Source organism: Mesocricetus auratus, unplaced genomic scaffold (assembly GCF_017639785.1).
Source record: "Mesocricetus auratus isolate SY011 unplaced genomic scaffold, BCM_Maur_2.0 Super-Scaffold_100018, whole genome shotgun sequence".
Lineage (NCBI taxonomy): Eukaryota > Metazoa > Chordata > Mammalia > Rodentia > Cricetidae > Mesocricetus > Mesocricetus auratus.
In genome coordinates, this window is record NW_024429199.1 from 22396520 (window position 1) to 22418442 (window position 21923).

Genomic DNA, 21923 nt, shown 5'->3' on the forward strand with positions numbered 1-21923 from the left:
TTCTGTTAGTTTCCTGTTCATTTGTTTTTACTTAGAAAGGGTGAGATACTTACATACAAAACCAGGGTTATGTAATATAAATGGCCAAGTTTACAATTTGATTTTCTTTTGTTAATGTTTAATATGGCGTTGTGAGCACTTTCATATGCCTTTGTTCTCTTTAAAAATGTTTCATGGGCAGGGAGAGTAGGTCAGCTTGCTTAGTATGTTTGTGACCGTGAACTTGAACTTCAGCAATACACACACACACACACACACACACACACACACACACACACACACACACCCTTAAGGACTGTGGCATATTCATCTTAAAATTTGTGTATGAAATTCAAGGAAAAAATTATTTTTCCTAGAATTAAAATTACAAGTCAATAACATGATGGGTTTCTTTGCATGTAATGTTTACATAGAAGTAAAATTATTCGGTTGTGGAGTATATACTCCTCTTTAACAGTCTGGTTACTACTGTCGTATGATCTTTCAGAATGTTTGCAACCCTTTGGCTCTTTTAGAAGTACACAGATTCAGCCGGGCGGTGGTGGCGCACGCCTTTAATCCCAGCACTCGGGAGGCAGAGGCAAGCGGATCTCTGTGAGTTCGAGGCTGGGCTGGACCGACAGCCTCCAAAACAATACAGAGAAACCCTGTCTCGTAAAAACCAAAAAAAAAAAAAAAAAAAGAAGTACACAGATTCATACCTCTGCCATCAGGCATTCTTATGTAAACATCTGTAGTTGAATGGTATTTGTTGATATTCAATGTGCTTTCATATATTATAAGCCTTTAATCAGATCTTCTTTGTAGGAAACGTGATTCAACTTTGTTGTTGTTATTTACAGAGAGTGAGAGAACTTTCATTTGGCAACTGTGGTGACATAGGTGCTGTCTCTATGTTGTCTTTCAAATCCCAACAATTTTAGAGAAGGAAATATGCTTAAGTTTTTCCTTGACTGAGTAATTATTTAGTTGCTGAAACAACATAAATTGTCAACTTTAGCTCTAAAAATTTTTTTTCAGGTAATTCAAGCCTTGAAGTTAGTTGATGATGCCTTTGGAATGTTGATGGAGGGTCTGAAACAGAGGAATTTACACAACTGTGTCAATATAATCCTTCTGGCTGATCATGGTACGGCATTTTGTCAAAATCATATTTTATCATTGATTATATTTTATCCCTCCAACAATAATAAAAATTGATGGTGATATTTTAAATCTGGATTTCCAGATGTAGGTGCTATTGAGAAAGTAAAGAATGAATTTTGTGGTAGATCATGGAAAGAGGCCGAAAATGTCTACCTTAATTATTTAATAGTTCTGATATCTGTTCATAGGCTTTATTTTCTGAGAAGTAAAGTCAAATAGAGTTAATAGTAGTTAAAAGAGATGTGGGCCAGTTGTTATTCAGTCTACAAAGTGCTTCTGGCTGCCTTTTAGCCGTGATCTCTTTGCCACAGTTGGCTAGGCTTTGATGGCTGCTGCACTTTGCTGCACAGGGAAGTCTTACTGAGCTCCTTGTATTTCTTAATCTATATGCCTGGTGTGTATTTAAGCATCGTTCTTGTCTACCAAAGCCCTGTCTCGTCTTGTTTCCCAGCTCTAGGTTAACTCTTGAGTTTGTTTGTGCTCAGTAGGAAAGGAAGCAGACCCCTCTTCCTACACGCCAATGCCCTTGTGGTTAATCCACCTCCTTGCCCGACCGACCCCCACTGTAATATGCACTTAAAGCTTCTAACATGTTTTCCTGCTGCCTTGAAACTACAGGAAGAACTTTTCATGAGCATCTTATTATAAAGGAAGATGCTAAAATTAAAATTTGTGTGCCCATAAAGAAAGAATCCATGAACCACTGGTTCTAGAGAATGTGGTGTTTAGCTGGACTTCAAATGTACCTTCAGAAGCGAGCCCTTTAAGTCCCTTAATCCATCTGTAGTAAACAAATGATCTTATTTTTTCCACTGACTCTCCATTCACGACGTTGAGTCTCCCCATCAGCTGCCTCACTTTTCAAGCTCTGCCACTTGCAGAATAACAATTGAGTCAATTGCACAAATTCTCACCTCACTTGTGTTTGAAACATGTGTTTGACATTACCAAAGACAGACAATTGTTACCATTTACATACATCCAATGAGGTTTTTATTTTATTTTAGGAATGGACCAGACATACTGTGACAAGGTGGAATACATGACAGATTATTTTCCTCAAATAAACTTCTATATGTACCAAGGACCTGCCCCTCGCATCAGGTCTCGTAATATCCCTCAGGACTTCTTTACCTGTAAGTACGGAGGGAATGCTGAAGGAGTAACCATAATAGCCAGGTTCTGACAGCCGTTAAGGCTCTCTAGGCTCCTTTGTGGCTTTTTGAGAAAACCACATAGAAGCGCATGAGAAATCCCCATGTAGAAGTGTAGTTAGTCTACATGATCTGTGGTGCTCATTCACACAGTTGGGGCAAAACAGATTGTACTCCAGGCTTCAATTCTAAAGTAATTCTTTGATTTAAGAATTTTTTGTTTGTTTGGTTTTTCAAGACAGGGCTTCTCTGTCTTGGAACTTGCTCTGTAGACCAGGCTGACCTTGAACTCACAGATCTGCCTGTCTCTGCCTCCCGAGTGCTGGGATTAAAGGTGTACACCACCAACGCTCGGCTGATTTAAGACATTTTTAAATTGATTTTTTGAGATCACAGTTATTGATAAATAAACATGTGTGTCACGTTTGCTATAGTTGTGTGCATTTTTGGCAGTGATTTGTGTGTAATGCAATTCATCCTTTTGTTTTGAAACAGTTAATTCTGAAGAAATTATCAGGAACCTCAGTGTAAGTCCCTTTTAGAAATGTTTACATGTTTCTATGTCTAAGATATATTAATGTATATTATTATTATCGTTGTTGTTGCTGCTGCTGTTGCTGTTAAATTTCAGACACAGATATATTCCTATTATATGGAATTTATTAAGTTTATTATTGACGCTAAATTGTTTCAAGCATGCATGGCAAGCAGTCAGAACCGAACCAGGAAGATGGGATATAAGCTATTGAGGATAAAGAAACCCTGACTACACAGTGGTTAAAGTCATCTGGAACCTCTTGCAAATTCACAGCGATGCCAGCACAGAAACCTTCAGCACTGATAAAGCTGCTGGTGCCGTGTTCGCAATGCTTGGGGCGGTTAGAGAGCTGTCAATGTCCTCTTTCATCTGATGATTTCCCTATACTCTCCCCCTTCCTGCATTCCCTTTAAATTTTTTATGTCATATCTCCTAGTTCCTCAGTTTTCTTCTGTATACTTCCCAAGAGATAACAGGGACACAAGGTTGATAATTAAGATGAGATACTGTGGTTTAAAACACATGAGAATAAGTAAGGAAATTTCATTTCCTCATCTTCTTACTTACATGTTTATTTTTTCCCATTTTGTTTCTCATACAGGTTACAAAACTTTCTTTGTAATTCTGTTTCTCAATTCTTCATTTTTACTTTGCATGAATAGGCACTGATGTAATGTTCATTGTTAAGGCTTTAAAGACGTGATTATCAAACAATTTTTTAATAACATTTGTGATGAACCTATGAACTTTTCACAAATAGGAGGGTCTCTTTAGTTTCAAAAGTTATTTAAGTGACTTGAATGCTAAGGAAATAGTTGTTTAAAAGATCAGATGAGTGAATTCTGTTGGGATTTTTTGGTACAATTAAATTAACATGTATATTTGTGTCTATATTAACGTATATAATTTAGAGTCTAGATCTACACATAATTAATTTTCTGCCAAAAAAAAGGGAGGAGAAATTTGTGGTATCGTAAGATCAATACTGAAGAATACAAATTTAAGAAAGACTTCAAATATTTAATCAAAATTTAAATTTCAATATAGTGATTGTGGTAATGATAAATATAACACGTCTTGTGGATAATAGGGTTAATATTCTTAGTTTTTGCTAATCTTAAAGCCACTTAGAAAAGATTTAAAAAAAAATTTATGTGCATGTTTGCCTGAATGGGTTTATGTGTCCATGAGCTTACCGGATCTTGAGGAAGTCAGAGAGGGTATGGGGTCCTGGGAACTGGAGTTCTAGGTGATTGTGAGCCACTGTGTGGGATCTGGGAACCGAACCCAGGTCTTTGGCTTGCACAGCAAGTGTCTCACTGCTGAGAGATTGCTCCAGTACCAAAGCCACTTCTAAAAATTGGTAAAAACTTGCCTTAAGTTTTAGACAGGGTTTCTCTGACCTGGAACTCACTTCATAGACCAGGCTGGCCTCGAAATCACAGATACCTGCTTGCCTTTGCCTGGGATCAAAGGTGTGCGCCACCACCACCCAGCTTAAATTGAAGTTTTAAAAGTTAGTCTGTGGATTTGACATGTCACGGAGAAACATTCATCCCTTTTTTTCAGTGCCGGAAACCCGATCAACATTTCAAACCCTACTTGACTCCTGACTTACCGAAGCGACTGCACTATGCCAAAAATGTCAGAATCGACAAAGCTCATCTCATGGTAGATCGGCAGTGGCTCGCTATGAGGTTTGTGTCTATTCCCAGCAGAGACCTTTGGCCGGGAACTCCTTTAGTACTCCTCTCCTGGTTAGGGGTTAACTTCTCTGACCACCCACAAGGCTTCTCGTGCTATCCAGCACTTCCTGGTTGCTGATACTTTTGTTACGGAGTTGCTCTTAGGGTTTCAATTCTCGTAATACAGATCAAAAGATGGAGGAAGGCTAGAACTGCTTACAAGTGCTCCGGAGATGTAGGTGACAGCGCATTTCTACCCTGACTCACAGAGTAAAGGCTCTGTCATCATCCAGGCTGAGAGTGACCATCGGAATGGCTAGCTGGCTCTTTGAGACTATTGTCTTCCTGGCTTCCATAAAATAGTCTTTTGATGGCCAGGGTCACTAATCAGTGGTGACACTTATCTCTGCGTAAATAAGCCAGAGAACAAATCAGATCTACCTTCGAGTCATGAAGTGATTCTGATTTTTGTTTTTGTTTTTGTTTTTGTTTTTTTTTTTTGAGAAAGGGTTTCCCTATGTAGTTATGGCAGGCCAAAAATTTAATATAGAGGCAGCCTGCTTCTGCTTCCCGAGTGCTGAAATTAAAAGTCACCACACCCAGCCTGATTCTGAGTGTCATTCTTTACTTTCTGGCTGGTGGGGGAGGGGCTAATGGGGATGCAGTGGTTAAAATACATGTTAGATAAAGAAAGACAAGATGGACGAAGTCAGGGTTGTTGGTCTCAATGTGTGTATGCAGGAAGAGAAATGGGGCACTTGGCTGAATTTATTCTATAAAAATAACCTGGAAATGTAGTTTGATCAGACCATGTGCAGTTCCTCACTTTGTCACTAGATGGCAATAGCCTCTCCTTGAGAATGGGTTTCTTAGCCCTCTGTGTCTTCAGCTTGGGGATCCTGGTTATAGACCTCATTTTCTAAAAGTATTTCTTTAAAATATGTGAACCAAATTAAAGTACTATTAAGCATAAGATGTTAGCAATTTAATATATCTAAATGGAGGTTCTGTCTGTAAGTATTTATCGTTTGGGTATTAAATAAAAAAAGTTAGGAGGCCATTGGTACATAATGACCCAGGATTATAGAAGGTGGGTTCAGCCACGACGATGTCTCTAGGCACCATGTGCCAAAGCCCAGTTCCAAATGATGGGCTTTGTATCCTTTTCAAAAACTAGCAGTAAGGTCATATTATTCCCAGACATCTCCACCTTGAAACAGGAATCAGTATTTCTCCAAATTTCAAAAACTCTATTACTAAATTCTTAGTCATATTGAGTTTGGTGTACAAAAGTGAGTTTGATCATAAAATCGTGCAAAGTTTTGGTTTATATTCCTTATTTTGCTTGTGTATGTATGTGAGCGATCGTGTGTGTGTGTGTGTGTGTGTGTGTGTGTGTGTGTGTGTGTGTGTGTGTGTAAGTCCAGGACAGTTTCCAGGAGCTGCGTCTCATTTTCCACCATGTAAGCCTTGGAGGTTGGTCAGAGTTCAATCAGGCTTGATGGTGAGCGCCTTTATCTGCTGAATCATTTCTACCCACCCTGAAGGGGAAACCCTGGAATCTGTGCTATTGAGGTTGCTCCTTTGTCAAAGCCCTAGAGCTGGAAACCTTTGAATTCTCTTTGTAAAAGCTGGAATTCTCGTTCTTTCTGTCCTACTCCTCCGTTTCTCAATGGCTGGGAATGTGACCATGAAAACATATGCATTTGCTTGCCAGAAAAGTTCCTTTGAACACAGAGCCATTAATAAAACAAGTACACTGACCAGTGTATATTGATGTTACCCCTTCACAGGAGTATCTCGAGTTCAAGCTGCGGAGGAGGGACACATGGCTACAACAACGAGTTTAAGAGCATGGAGGTAACACTGCAGCTTTTAAATAGAAGCAAGTCAGCGGTGAGATGAGAAATAGCTAATACAGAAGGAATATGTGGTTTGGCACGGCGGGTGAGGTGCTGTGATGCCCAAAGAAAAAGGAGAGCAGGCTAAGGTTGGGGGCAGGTATCTTTGAGGGCAGGATGCAACTTTAACTCCTGGGAAAGAGCTGGAGATCCCCGGGTGACATTTGAGCAGAGACTCCGGTATCGAGGGAACAGTGAGTGTCCCACACAGAAGAAATAACCAGTGCAGGGGCCCTACTTTGGGGTGGTCATCATTTGTTGGGGACAAGGGAGCCTTGACAAACTACTGGAAGGTGTTCGACTGTGGCCGCTGTTGACTTTGAAGGAGGAAGCAGGAGAATAGCGGGGCATGCAAGTCTGAAGCGTATATTAAATGTGCAAAGAGAGATGTTGAATAACAGTTGACAGTTTATGCTGGCAGTCTATGCAGGCATAGAAAGTGTTTAAAACATAGAGGTCAAGGTGCTGCACTTGGGGGTTGAATTCAGACACAGAGGAAGCATGGACTCTGTGCAGGGCATCTCTCTTTGGAGGAAACAATCACAAGCTAAAGGACATAGAGGTAGGTGACAGCAAGGAAGACGTCTGAAGCCCAGGGAAGGAGCCGTGAAGAAGAGACCCGAGAAAGTACAGCTCACACTCGTCCATAGCAAAACCACACCGAACTTGTGGTCCCTGCAACCTGATTCTCCTACCTTTGAAAAGTTAATTGTTTGGGGTAGTCCATGAACCAAAACGAATTCTATGTTTGTGGCTTTACTTGTTTGCAATCTTAAATAATGAGATCTGTTAAATAATGCCAATTATTCAATGAGTTAAGTAAGAATAAAAATATTTAGGTCTCTCTACCCCACAAGTACATGAAGAGGTGTCAGAGAAAGAGATGAATTTAGAAATTTGTGCAGATGTTTAACTCTAAAAGGACCAGCATTTCCCCTCATGTATTACACTCTTTGAGCAGAGACATGCAAGAAACAGGAAGAATGCACATTAGCATATGGCAGATTTTTAATGTGTACCTTCTAGGTGTCCAGGAGTTATGATGAGATAGTCTTCCTACTGTTGCTGAATTCCTCCTAATCTGTTGCATGTGAGGATCTGGGGAAGCAGGTTAAGACAGGGCAAATACAGCTCACATCACAGTTGAGTGCAATTGCACAGATCACAGGTAGAAACTGTTTTAAAACTACATTTCTCATCCCTAAAAGAAATTCTTACTGAGGCCTAAGGAGAAAATAGGGTGTTGTTTCAGAAAGAAATGGGTAATGAGTCTTTCTCTGTCCTGACAGCCAGCTCCCAAGTAATGACACAGAGACTTATTAATTCTGAAAGCTTGGCCTTTGGCTGAGGCTTGTTTTCAAGTAGCTCTTATAACTTAGATTAACCTATATTTATATTAATCTATGTTCTACCATGTGGCTTTTATGTCTATCCCATTCAGTGTGTCAGGTTCATTCCTCCTTTCTCCTTCCCAGAGTCCTTTCTGTCCCCGGAAGTCCTGCCTAACCTCTTCCTGCCTACCTACTGGCCATTTAGACCTTTATTAAACCAATCAGAATGTGCCTTGGCAAAGACATGTTTTCACAGCATAAACAAATATTCCACAACAGAAATGTATGTATGTCTCTTTCTACACTTGTGAATTAGATGTCATCTAGTAATAACTTAACTCTTACAATGTAGGCGATCTTTTTGGCACACGGACCCAGCTTTAAAGAGAAAATTGAAATCGAACCATTTGAAAATATTGAAGTCTATAATCTACTGTGTGGTGAGTATGTTTAAGTCAGCTCACAGCAAGGATATAGTGTTTGTAATATATTTCTGATTAGAAATTGGGAATAAATTGAAGGCTACCTGCCACGTATTAAGAAGATGGGAAGGAGAAAGATAAGGAAAATTTCTTAGAGTTTTTGGTTACATAAGTGACTCCTTTTGTTTTACGAATAATGATAAATCGCCGGTTGTGGTGGTGCACGCCGGTAGGATTTGCTGAAGGAGGCAGAGGCAGGAGGATCACGAGTTCGAGGCCAGCCTGGGCTACGAATAATGATAAATCTTGTATCTTAGGAAGCCAAGTTTTTAAATATTTTAGTGACTTAATAATTTTTAAAAATTAGAAAAATGAAATAACAATTCTAATTTTTGAAAAAATAAACATACCTGAGTCCTCAGAGATATGCCAGTCATTAAACTGCTCGCTGCATGAGCATGGGGATAAAGCAGTTCATGGCAGTTACTGATGGAACAGACTCAGGCAGATCCCCGGGGCTCACTCGCCAGCCAGTCTAGTCAACCGACTCAGCCTCACTATGAGACCATGTCTCAAATAAGGTTGAAAGAGGTTGAAGGAGAAACCTGATATTAGTTTCTGGTCTCCACACGCACACACATGCATGCACACCTGCACCCCCCCACAAACGTACATACACACATGCATATATACATACACACACAAACTCAGCTAAAAAGTGTTTTCCTATTATTACAAGAAGTCTTCTGGAACTAAAACGGGTAATAAAGTCTCATTTTGCAAGACACTTGTTATTGCACTGTTAAAAAACTATAAAGAATTAGTGTTTCAGGAACCAAATCTGCTACCTGCCTGCCTTAGCGGACCATATCAACAGGTTGTGTCGCTTAGAACGTCCGAGGAGGGAGGAGCTGCGATTTCACTGTCAGGTGGACATGGACAGACTCACTATTGTCTTTCTTAATCTCGCTGTTGGCTTGTCATAATTGAATGTGACTTAAGAAGACAAAAAGTCTCTGTGTAAGCACGAGGTGGTGGCTGGGCGAGGAGGCACAGCAGGTTGCCTTCTGAGTTCCGTCCTGGAACATGTGTGGTGGAAGGAGAGACCGGATCCCCACAATCTGTCTTCTGATCCCCACGTGCACGCCCCTCCCCCATCACAATAAATAAATAAATAGGTAGACAAATACATACGTAAATGTCGACAACCTTAAAACAGCCTTGTTACAGCCTTAACAACTTAAATCCTTGGTTCCCATAGCTGGGCTTGGATCGGGGATGCTGGCCTTGTTGCATCGGTGATCAGAAGGAACCGGACTGGCAGGACTTGAGGAGGTCTTAGGTGGTAGAATGTCACAGGAATCTAAGGTTCATGGCACCGGATGCTCTACAGAAAATAAACAGGTTGAAGAAGTTAGTGGAAGGGAGCATGTTCAGTCAAACTGTTCTGAAAGACATAAGAGACTCCATCTCATATATTCATGTATCTCAGGGGCTCTCGGTTACAAAGGGCTTTTAGGAAGGGAGAGGGGCAGTCTAGAGAGACAAGGGTCAGAAATCTGTGTGCTGGGTGTGATCTTACACATTCCAGGAAACGTGTGCTTTTTGTTCTGAGAGCCCCATAATGGACTTTGTGTTTGCTGTCACGTCACCCCGAGTCAGTTGCCTGCGGGTCCTTTGCTCTACCTAGATAGAAGTCCTGTGTAGGCAGGGGGAGCTCTTCAAGACTCACTGGCTTCTCTGGTCTTAGTTCTACGAATTCTACAAGAACTTGATTAGCAGCGGCACCATCAACTGCAGCAGTCACGTGGCGCCCTCTAGTGTTCAGTCCTCATGCAGGTCTTGTGTATCAGGCTTCTTGGCCCTTGGTAGCAGGAGTGTTTACAGCTCTCAGCCAGGGGTTTTAGACCCCAGACTGTGAGACTTGACAGCCTTCTGGAACTCATTTGGTGGCCAAAGCCCACATGTTCTCTCCTCTGGTACCATATAGCCATTTATTCTTCGTCAGTGTTGACTGCCCACTTCCTCACCGTGTGTGTCCTTTTCTCTTCCCATGGCTTTTATCTCTGCGCAGGCTGCTTCCTCAGCTTGGTCGGTGCCAGACTAGTCGGAGTAGCTTGCTTTCTTTGTACTACAAGCACAAGCCCGCAATACTGACAATAGGTCAAAAGGACAGCTCATGCTAGACAAACCTTGGGAGTCGGGGGGCGGGGGGGGAGGGCTGATACTGCAGCATCAGGGGAGGCAGTGCAGGAGATTACCTTTCAGCCCACTCCCTGAGTGCAACCCGTTTGGACCAGTCACAGCCATTTGTTTGGGCCAATCACAGTTTTCGAGACTCAGGCTTCTCAACAATTGCAGTGCTAGTCACAGCTAGATGGAAGTGGTGCTTCTCTGACCCAGGCGGCAATGACCGCAGGATCAACGACAGTTCCTAGTGTGTTGTGACAATACAAAGTTCATTAGGCAGGGTTGGAAACGTGTCTGCGGCTCTGCCTTGAGGAGCAGAGGACATCCGCTACAGTCTTTGGGGGGGAAGGCATCTGTGAAGTGTTTGGGATAAGTGGTGTTGGCACAAAAGCATTCGCTAGGCGGCGTCCTTTCACTCCAGGCAGGAAGGGAAGCATGAGACAATCCAACAGCTACTAACGGGGAGTTGTATCGCTCCTTCCCAAACGTCTTTGCTCATTTAGAGGAAAACAAGAATTTATTATCTGCACTAATGATGATTTTTAATAGAGTTTGACAGTTTTGGCAATATAAATACCTGCCTTTACCTACTGATCCATTTCACTGGCCTCTTAATTTAAGTTTAAAAAATATTTATCCTTAGAGAATTTTTTGTAATTATATAAATAGACTAAGATTTTAAATTAACTTCCAGAAATGAGCTTTTATTAATAATATAACTTTTTGAAAAAGTTTACTGAATTTCTTTATGTATATATATATATATATATATATATATATGCCCACTGAATTTTTGTGCACCATGCCTGCAGAAGGTCAGAGGGCATTGGGTCCCCTGGAAGTAGAGTCACAGGCAGCTGGGATCTGCCATATGGAGGCTGGAAATTAAACTAGGGTCTTCTACACCAGCAACCAGTGCTTCTAACCACTGAGGCATATCTCCAGCTCCAAGAACATCATTTTTGGTCAAGCATGCTGGCACATACCTCTACTCCCAGCACTAGGGAGGCAGAGGAAGGTGGATCTCTGAGTTCCAGACCAGCCTGGTCTACATAGCCAGTTCCAAGTCAGCCAGGGCTACACAGTGAGTCAGTTTCAACAAACAAACAAACAAATAGCAATGAGTATAGTTTTCAGTACTTAACACTCATGTTATGCGTAAAGAACAAAGTAACTGTTTAAGAAATGAAGCTCTTCTTTAGAGGAGTAGAAGTTCATGGAGGTTACCATGGTGCTTTATGGGGAGTGTCCCAGTGTAGATGGGCAAGAGGCTGGAGACTTTGGGAAATGGAGATTGGTCTAAGTCATATCTGTAAAATGGAAGTACATCACAACAGACTTTATAACAGGCGTTAAACTCTGGGGGCCCCCCATACTCCACAAAGGAGTTGTTACCTTGCGTGTCCAAGCTAATCCGAACTTATTACTTTTTAAAAACAGATCTTCTACACATTCAGCCAGCACCAAACAATGGCACACATGGCAGTCTAAACCATCTTCTGAAGGCACCGTTCTATGAGCCATCTCACGCAGGAGAACTGTCAGCACCTTCTACCTGCCGCTTCACTGCTCCGTTGCCTACGGACACACTGGACTGCTTATGCAGTGTGCTGCAGCCTGTAAGTAACAGTTTCATGTCTTTACGAGAATGTAAAGGGGCCATCGAGTTTGTCTTCTGGCTTGGCTGCTTACCGGGTAACTGTTGTTTCTCTGACCCTTATCTTCGTGGATACACTAATGTCAGTATGCTCTGTGAACTGGACAGAGTCATTTTACTGTGCGTTAACTCACCTTAGACATCCAAAGTAGTAATCCTGCCAGCTCTCTTGAGTTCCCTTGCAAACCATTTTCTTACAGTTTAAGAATCAGATGCTCTCCTCAGCCACTTAGACTAGAGGGAGCAGGGATTATAATCTGGCTTTAGACACACTCAGTAGGGTGTGTGCTGTGTGGCATGTTTTGAACAGTGGTGTCGAATCTATTAGGAGGCAATTGAACACTGGGGAAGCTGGCAGTATATTCTGAGATGGTCATTTTAATAGATTAGGCTCTGGACTGAGTCCAGAAGTTAGTCTTCAGATCCCAGGACATTGTGGATAAGGTAAAGTTTCCTGCTAGGAGGAGACCAAGGGACAAGGAATCAGAAGAGTAACCTAAAATATAAGTGGTACGGGTAGGACTTGACCTCGTTGCTATGGGTGAAGACATTAAAGGATAGAAGTCCAATAAAATTTCTCAAAAATGATTTAAGTCCATAGGAAAAGATCCTAGTAGGTGTGTGAAATTTTTTTCTGTGCATATATCTTCAGATGGTATTCCTACTTCCTGGTCCAGATAGCTTCAGTGGAACCGCCATGAAAAATCATTAGTATAAATGGGTAATTTGTTCTATGTTTTAGAGACTAACAGGGCCCAAGAGAACTTGGATCTTGCGAACCTAGTCTATCTTACTGTAACCCCAGTGTCCCTCTCTGTAATGAATGCCTCTTGCTGTTCAAAATGTGGCCTCAGAACTAGCCTCTGCATCTCTTCTAAATTGGAAAGACATGTGAGATCTCAGACCATCCTCCAGACTTGCTGAATCAGAATCTGAATTTTAACAAGTTCTTCATGCATCTGTCATTCCAACTTAATTCCAGCTGTTATCAAGATGCTTCTTCCCATTAACAATATCTTTGCAAACACACACACACACACACACACACACACACACACACATACACACACACACAGGGCAGAAATACCTCTGTGTTTCTGAGTGGTGACATAATTGGAATGTAATCTCAAGTTAGTCTGGCTTCTTTATTCAGTAGTAAAACACATTGTGCCATTGCTGCAGAGCTATTCTTGGTCATTCTTTAAAACACTAACTTATTTCTCCCTGTCTCTCTCTCATCTTCCAGAATTCTCAACTAGAACAAGTCAATCAAATGCTAAATCTCAGCGAAGGAGACAGTAAGTCAGTGGAAACTGTGACACTTAGAGTTAACAATATATAGCATTGCTCTTTGAAGGCTTCCAAATGAAACTCACAAAGGCTTTTGAATGTAGACTTTTATGGACAATATACAAGAGAAGCAGGCAAACAAACATAGAATTCTAATTGGAACTACAGTGTTCCCAGGAGCATCCTTGAAATGGTTGTAACTCATCCATGTCTTTTATTCCCTTTCGAAGATGTGAACTGGTTAAAATACTGAGTTTGAACCTGAACTTCGTAGCTTTCCTACTGTCTATCCTGGGGCAAACCTAAGTTTGTTGTGCCTCTGTGTCTTCATCTACAGTAGTTTTACCTACCTCGTGTTGTAAAGATTATTTTTAAAGCCCATGAAGAGAATTTACAAGTATCTTTTGCATTCATATTACCATTATGTATTATTTGTAAGTACAAAACTCATGGTACCTCAGTTACATCATTTATAAAATCTGGATACAACGCTGGGCGTTGGTGGCGCACGCCTTTAATCCTGGCACTCGGGAGGCAGAGGCAGGCGGATCTCTGTGAGTTTGAGGCCAGCCTGGTCTACAAAGTGAGTTCCAGGACAGCCTCCAAAGCTACAGAGAAACCCTGTCTCGAAAAACAAAAAAAAAATCTGGATACAAGCATCCCTAATATCTATAGGGGATTGTTCTTGGACCCCTTGTGGGTACCCTGGATCTGAAAATGCTGAAACCTTTCCAGAAAATGGTGTAGTATGTGTGACTTCTGCATATCCCTATATGAACCCTAAACCATTTTTTGAATGACTTATACTATCCAATATGATATAAAATGTTATGAGAATAATCATTGTGTTATATTATATGGGGAGTAAATGATAAGAAAAAACTTACATATGTTCAGTTTAAATATAATTTTTCTAGATATCGCTAAGCTGTTATGGCTGAGTTATGTAACAGGATATAAGCACAAACACCAATCAATAAATAAAAATAAACCTTCTCCAGCTCTTCAGGACGTTAAAAAAGTTGTAAACAAGGTTACTTAACCACAGGAATTTGCTTCACTAAGTTCTAGAAATGAAACTCAAAGTCAAGGTGCCAGCAGATTCCATGACAGCCCAGACCTGCTTCCTCATCCTAAGCTCACATAGCAGGAATTGGTAATGAATCACTCTGCAGTCTCACCTCTGAGGGTCAAATCTCGTTTATGAGAGTTACACTTTGTGACCTAAAAGCTCCAATCACCATCCACCCGGGGGATGGGATGTCACCATGAGTATGACAGTATTGAGGTGGATTATCTGCATTTTGTTTTTGAGTCTCCTTTTCTCTTAAGCTCTTCAACAATAAGGAGGTAAAGAAGACAGGTTTCAGGTCTTTGCTGAGCCCCTTGGCTTTGCCCAGTTACCTGTCAGAACTTTACTTTTGTCAGAGGTATAATGAGATGATAGCCTATCTCATATAGTTGCTCTAAAATATTAATCCAATTACCCGACATATAATCCACAGCTGGAGAGTGGCAATGACTGTGTGCCTTTTTGTTGTTGTCACAATGTTTTATGTCATTTTTATTTTAGTCTCAGCAACAGTGAAAGTGAATTTGCCATTTGGAAGGCCCAGGGTGACACAGAGGAACAAAGATCACTGTCTCCTTTACCATAGGGAATACATCAGTGGATTCGGCAAAGCTATGAAGATGGCCCTGTGGAGCTCATACACACTGCCCAAGCCGGTAAGCATTGAGCCCAGGGATCAGTGAGTGATGGAAAGATTCTAACGCTGAACACCTAAGGGCCGAATTCTGATTTGCTGAAGAGTTCATGAAGCGAGTACTGACTCCCTGCCCCTTATAAAGTAATACTGCAGTTATTACACCCAGGCCCTTACAGGTGGTGTGTGGGTACCGAGAAGGAAGACATTGTGTTGTGCCTGAAGAAATTAGAAATAGCAGTTTAGGCCAGTTTGCTGACTGGTTAAGGAGGGAGAGAAGGACATTTCAAACGGAAGCAAAAGGAGGGTCATGACATCTGCCCACTCTTCCTGGAGTGGGTGCCGGGTGCACCATGGAGATTATGGTGACTTATATAAGGCTCTTGTCCCTTTGATTATTTAGTAAGCGCTTTCCTATGTGCTGTGTGCTGTGAGCTGTGAGCTGTGAAAGTCACAATGTAAATGCGGTCTAACCGTCCCTTGAAGGATCTAGGGCTCTAGAACATTATACGTACATAAGTATTGCGTCGCAGGTGTCTTTAGCCTGAAGTTGAGAACATGCTTGTGTAAATCTCCTTCCCTCTTCACAATCTGGCAAACTCCCGATCCTCTAAATGGTGCTGGGATGGTTAGGTACCCATTAAAATATTAGATCCCTGACTCAGGCTACATACAAAGTTAACTTCCTGACTGACTTACAGACCCAAATATGAATAGCAAATCCATATTTTTTATTTATATTTTTATGAGCTTGGGACTTTGGGGAATAATACTAACAAAATTACAAGGGCATTTAATTAGGCTATATTCATGCTAATGTGTGTGGAATGGAAAAAAATCACTGGTGGGACAGAATTTGCATTGGATATAGAAATGAGTTATGAGTATCGCGAGTAGTAATTAGGGTCTAAGACAGATAATCAACCCTTATACATAGACAAGAGACTGGCAAGTGGCTTAGAAAATGCACAGTAAAAAGTGATTCCAGGCATTCAATCTCATTAGCAATCAGGAAACTGTAGAGAAAGTAAAGTCTGCCCCAAATATCCATCCATGATCTCCTTTAGGGGAGGGAAAGGTTTTATTTCAAGTCTACGGGACAATAGCAACGTCTGGGAACTGGCAACTGGGAATTGCTCACCAAATGGAATGTATTGGTGAATTACTCTCAACACTCTAAGGACAAAGCTATACCACCAAGCAGAAGGATGAAGAAACAGCTAGGAAGAAATCTCTCTCTCTCTCTCTCTCTCTGTCTCTGTCTCTCTCTCTCCCTCTCTCCCTCTCTCTCTCTCTGAGTGTGTGTGTGTGTGTAGAAAAAAATCGATTCCTGCTCTTGCTAAGGATACCACTTCCTTTATAGAGAGGAACTAACTGGCTGCATCTAGTTTATCTACTCCTTTTGGTCCAAGTAAGGAAATTTGCAGAAAAAGAAGCATATTTTTTTCTACTACCAGTTAAAGCTGTCTGGGCCATGAAAGCCAGCTTCACAACCAACAGTGAATGATACAGTTGTGGCCATGCTAACAGGATGCTACTGTTTGTTTCCCAGTGTGGTAAATATTATACTGTCACCAGAGTTCCCACGTAGGCTGGTGTTACTCTCTTATGGGCACACTATCCAGGTGTTTGTGTTTTTCTCCAAGGCTCCTTAAAATAATATCTAGTTTGTGTTTGCTTTTGAGAGGGTCAGCATGTCCAAGGTTAGTCTCCTTATCCAGTCCCTGACCATGAAAAGTCCAGGCAGGCAGGGCTTGCTTGGGGTTAAGGGGGGGTGGTGCTCATGTTTTTGATGCTTCTTCCCCTTGCCATCTGGCATTCCTGAATTTCCTAGAGCAGTGGAGGATGCCAAAGGCAGAGAGATTGTAACTGGGTTCAGGTTAGGTGGTTAGCGCAGGTCTTTGGTATATTCTAAAGATAGCATCTCTGTTTCCAAAAGACCCTGTCCATTCTCTGATCCCACAGAGGTGCTTGTGTGTTCACCCCGCCACGTGACAGGATGGGATTCTAGCAATTCTCTGCTTTCCAATTCAGAAATTACTCTGTCTGTGTGTTGTGGTTCAAGAAAATTACACAGGAGGATGTTTGGAGCTTCACATAAAATGTCTGGGATCAGCTCTGTGTCTGAGAAATCAGGCTTCAAATAAGCGCTTTTGGAGCATGGGTGCAATTGGTTGGTCTTTAAGTTTTTGGGTGTCTTTGTTTTTCTGTGGTTTTGGTGGGCGTTGTCATTTTGGTTGTTATCGCAGAAGAGCTCTGGGGGAGGAATTGTGACTTGAAATCATGGTCCTCCCACAACAATTTCTGGGCCATTAAATCTGGTCAGGGTTAACTTAGATGTTGCTTCTGGGCCTACTCAGTAGTAAGCTCAGAGTTATTTATCTAACTAGATAAAAAAAATGATGAAAATAAAGCAAGAACCATGGGTGGCTGTTTAAAGGAGATATTTCATTAATTTCTATGAAATTAAAACTTTTATTGATTAAAAAGGTAAAATTGAAAAATGCCTATCATTCTATAATACACATATATTTTATATACATATATATGGACAATATCTATGCATTACATGGCATACATACACATCTCCCACATCATTTAAAATCTCTCTCTCTCTCCCTCCTGTGCATGTGTATGTGTGTGTCTGTATGTTCATATATAAGTGTTGAAACCCACATGGAGGTCAGAGGCTGACCTTAGGTATTGGTCCTCACCTTTTGCCTTATTTGAGACAGAGCTACTATTGTCCATGGCTGAGTAAGCGAGGATAGCTGGACCTCAAGCTTCCAGAGTCTCTCCTGCCTCCGCCCCATCTTGCTGCAGGAGCCCTGGGATGGCAGATGTGCTCTACAGTGCTGGGCTCTGTGTGGGTTCTTGGGATCGGAGCTTGGGACTTCAGACTTGCTGCAAGTTCCTGCTATTGAAGCAACTCCCTACCTCTGAGTGGGAACTATTAAATAAGGCCCTCTTGGGGTCTATAAATTATGACCTAATCACATTTGTAAGTTTTTAAGTAACTAGGGACAATATGTGCCCCAGACCTTTTTTGAACTACAAGTAATTTTTCCATAGAAACAGAAATTGTACAATCAGGTATCCAGCTGTGTGCAGTTGACTTTACACACTATAACTTTTGTGAGCAGCCCACAGGTAATGGACATCGATCACTTTAATGGAACTGTGTTTGCTTGCTGATCGAGACCTGTTCGGTCCCCACACCAGAATGGAAAGAAAAGCATCTTTGTTGTCCATGTTCATTTTCACTTCTCTTGAAGGACTTTGAGAGGTGGGAAGTCTGTATTTTTCTCCGAGTCTCTGACAGCATCTTCTTTATTGTTTCTCCTGCCTCTCTTTGGAGCTCAGAAATTTCAGGGTCTCTGGGAAGATGCGGGGTTGAGGCTTTGCAGGGGAGCTGGCTGGGGGTGGGGTGGAGATGGTGAGTGATAGGAAAGGCTCATCAGCACACCCCTTCTCATAGGACGTGTCAACCTCTGCAGTCTCCCAGGACAGGGCTGCCTCTTGCCTCATCCCACCTTTAGGAACCAGGCTGTGTGCTGTTGTTCCTAGTCTGAATGCATGGCCCTTTGTGGGTTCAGGTTTGATGTGTGAAAAATAAATCTGAAATTTTTCAGTTAGCAGAGAGCGTATGACAACGTTTTTAATACTTTTGAGCTTCAACCGTCCTGTCCATTTCCCTCAGCCCAGTGTGTATTCCACTTTGATAATACAGTAAACCAGCTGACTGAGTCGCTGGTGCACAAATTTTACGCTGCAGTCTCCTTCCGTGTCACAACAGCCTTCCCTCCTTAACATTTTCATGATTGCAACTGTGGGGAGTTGCACTCTAATAGCTTTATTCAAGAGAAACTTACTAACCACGGGAGATGTTATAGTAAAATCACGAAACGTGTAACCTATCTAAAAGCTCACAATTCCCCCGGGTGTTTATGGAGCTGACTGGCTCAGTTATCAATGTCCTCGCTCACAACATAGCCGCGTGTCTTTTTATTGCCAAGTGGAGGAACTGATCATCAAGAACATTTTCTTATGCTTTTGAAATTGTATAAATGAGCTTTCCAGACCTTGCATCTTAAGGTAAGTTTTTTTTAAAGGTATAGTTAATCTGCTGCTTCTTTCTCCTCTCTTAGAAAGGAAGAATAAAAGGCACTTTTTTTTGGACAGTGGGTCTCATGTAGCCCAGAATTAATTCAAACTTCTTGTCCTTGTGTCTGTCCTCACCCCCTGAATGCTAGGATTACAGGCACGTGCTCACACATCTAGCTTTGTGAGATGATGGGAACTGAACCCAGGGCCTCATGCATACTAGACAAATGCTCCACAACTACGTGGATTGTATCCCTAGTCCAAGGTGATCCACTGCAGACACTATACATATCTCAAAATGTTTTTATTCTGGTTTTATACTTAATTGGTGGTTTAGCAGGCTTTTGAATTTTAGAGGATTTTTTCCTCTCTAAATGTATTATGTTAATGGGCCAATGTTGCAGTTCCCTACTTTTTTCCTACCTATCTGTCTCTATTTTACTTTTTGAGATGTATCTTCTACATCTTCTAGATCATACTATTTTTACGTTCTATTTTTGATCATTTTTACTTTCTGGTTCTTTAGCATATAAATGCTATAGATCTCCATACCTGTCTCAAGGTTTTCTTCTGCTTTCTATATTGGAATTTCCTTGTTTGTCTGTCAGCTCACTTTTTTCTAAACATTTATTTATTTATTTATTGTGTATGCATTGTTCCTGCCTGCACACTAGAAGAGGGCACCAGATCTCATTATAGATGGCTGTGAGCTACCATATGGTGCTGGGACTTGAACTCAGGTCCTCTGGAAGAGCAGCCAGTGCTCTTAACCTCTGAGCCATCTCTCCAGCCCCATCAGCCCACTTTTTAGGTACGAGGCATTGAGCTATGTGGTCTATGCTTTCAAACTCACTGGGTTCCGCAGTTTGATTAAATGGAGGAGCGGCTGTCTTGTCTTGTAGTTCCAACTACAACTATTACGTTTTATTGTCAGGCTAATTTGTTTCCCCAAGGAAGGGCATGTCTAATCCAACCCACGATGTGTGCGATCTACAGTCCACATGGGGTAATGGAATGGGGGTGGGACCTGCCACTCATTAAGCAGAGTTTCATCTTGTTCATATCCATCTGGCACGTCTGCTCTTTGCTGCGTGGATACCATGCCCTTTACTATGGCAGCCTGTAGTCTGCGCTCTGCAGAAGGGAGTGTTCTATTCGGGCCCCCTTTCCATAGATTTTTAAGCTCCCCTCTTGATTTCAGTCAGGCCTCCATATTCCTCTGTTTTTAGGAGACTTCGAATTCTACCATTCTGAACTCTCACCATTGTTCTGTGCTTCCCTGAAGTTTTTACTTTCTCTTCTCTCTGGTTCCTGCTTACCTGCTTTCTAACTTCTGTGCATTTTTTCTCTTTACTGCATTCAATTTTCTTTCCACTTTGCATAATCACTGTGCACGGTGCTGTGCACAAAGAACATTTTCATAATATACATATATAATACACAGAGTATCTTCCCCCACCTCCTCGGGTCTCCCCCATCCTGCTAGTCCTTCATCCCCTTAGACCAGTGCTTAACCTTCTTGACGCTGAGACCCTTTAATACAGTTCATCATGTTGTGGTGACCCCCAACCATAAACTTATTTCATTGTTACTTCATAATTGTAATTTTGCTACTACTATGAATTGTAATGTAAATATCTGATATGTGAGATATCTTATATGTGACAGCCAAAAGGGTCATGACCCACAGGTTAAGAACCGCTGCCCTAGATAGTTTGTCCTCTACTTTCATGTCATATATATATATATGTATGATTTTACATATCTATATAAATATAACAGCCACACATAAGAGAAAGCCTGCACTATTTGCCATTTAGAGACTGCCTAGATTTGTTTAATATAATTATCTCTTGTTGCATCTGCTTTTCTTGGAACAACGTAACTTTATTCTTCTTTATGACTGAATGCATATGTAGCATGTTTTCTTTCTCTATGCCTCTGCACAGCTCTAGTAAATCACAATGCAGTAAACATGGCATTTCACGCTCTCTGTGACATGTTGGCTAGGAGTCCTTTAGGCAAAACTACCTAGGAGTAGAGCAGAGTCACATATACGGTAGATCAGGTTTTTAGTTCTTTGTCTTCTAAAGGAAGTTCCATCCTGTTTTTATCCAGCTTCTGAGTATCTCTTGTAACCTCTTCTGTGTCTTCATTATTAATGTGTCTTTATGAGCTTTAAAAGAAAGCAAAGATAAAAGTACATATTTAATCAAGATGAGAACTGTACTGAGCTCCTGAGAAGTGCTTTCTTGCTGAAGCATTGCAGTGTGCGAGCATTTCCCGTGCTCAACTGGCTTCCCGACTTCCCTTATCTTCAACTGTTACCTGCTCTAGACCCGTGGCACGTGCTCTTCTGCCTCAGAGAACACTGCCTTTGACCTCACATGTATGACATAGACACTTTAGCTAACATTTACCATAAGCACAGCACAGTGAATAAGAAACAGGACAAGTTTAGTATAATTTTTTAAATGCATTATTTCAAGTTTTTTTTCAGGAAAATATCCATCAAGTATAGTATAGAATAAACATACCAAACCTCTGTAAATGGAAGCAAATAGTACATCTTTTACTTACTTTTGGGTATGTGTTTATCAAATGTGGCGACCATATAAGGTATCGCCATCATGCATGTGTTGGGCCCAGGAATCAGTCACATTTGCAGAATAATCCTGTGCATGAGGTCAAGTATTAGTCTTTAAGTGTGATTAAAAAGGAAATTATACCTTTTAAACCTATTTGACAAAATTTATTTTTACTTCAAAAATAAGGATGTGTTTGGAGGCTTGGGATAAA

At 41.3% G+C, this 21923-nt stretch overlaps 1 protein-coding gene across 1 annotated transcript in view; it reads left to right on the forward strand.

Moving 5' to 3' along the window:
* The window catches only part of Enpp3 (ectonucleotide pyrophosphatase/phosphodiesterase 3), a 67681-nt gene that overhangs the window by 37939 nt on the left and 7819 nt on the right, over positions 1–21923 (forward strand). The window contains exons 12-20 of the mRNA XM_040728183.1: positions 1021–1129; positions 2154–2282; positions 2796–2827; positions 4408–4535; positions 6317–6383; positions 8108–8195; positions 11808–11986; positions 13271–13322; positions 14888–15042. Of these exons, the coding sequence (XP_040584117.1) occupies positions 1021–1129; positions 2154–2282; positions 2796–2827; positions 4408–4535; positions 6317–6383; positions 8108–8195; positions 11808–11986; positions 13271–13322; positions 14888–15042 (939 nt within the window). The remainder of the gene's footprint in view (positions 1–1020; positions 1130–2153; positions 2283–2795; positions 2828–4407; positions 4536–6316; positions 6384–8107; positions 8196–11807; positions 11987–13270; positions 13323–14887; positions 15043–21923) is intronic.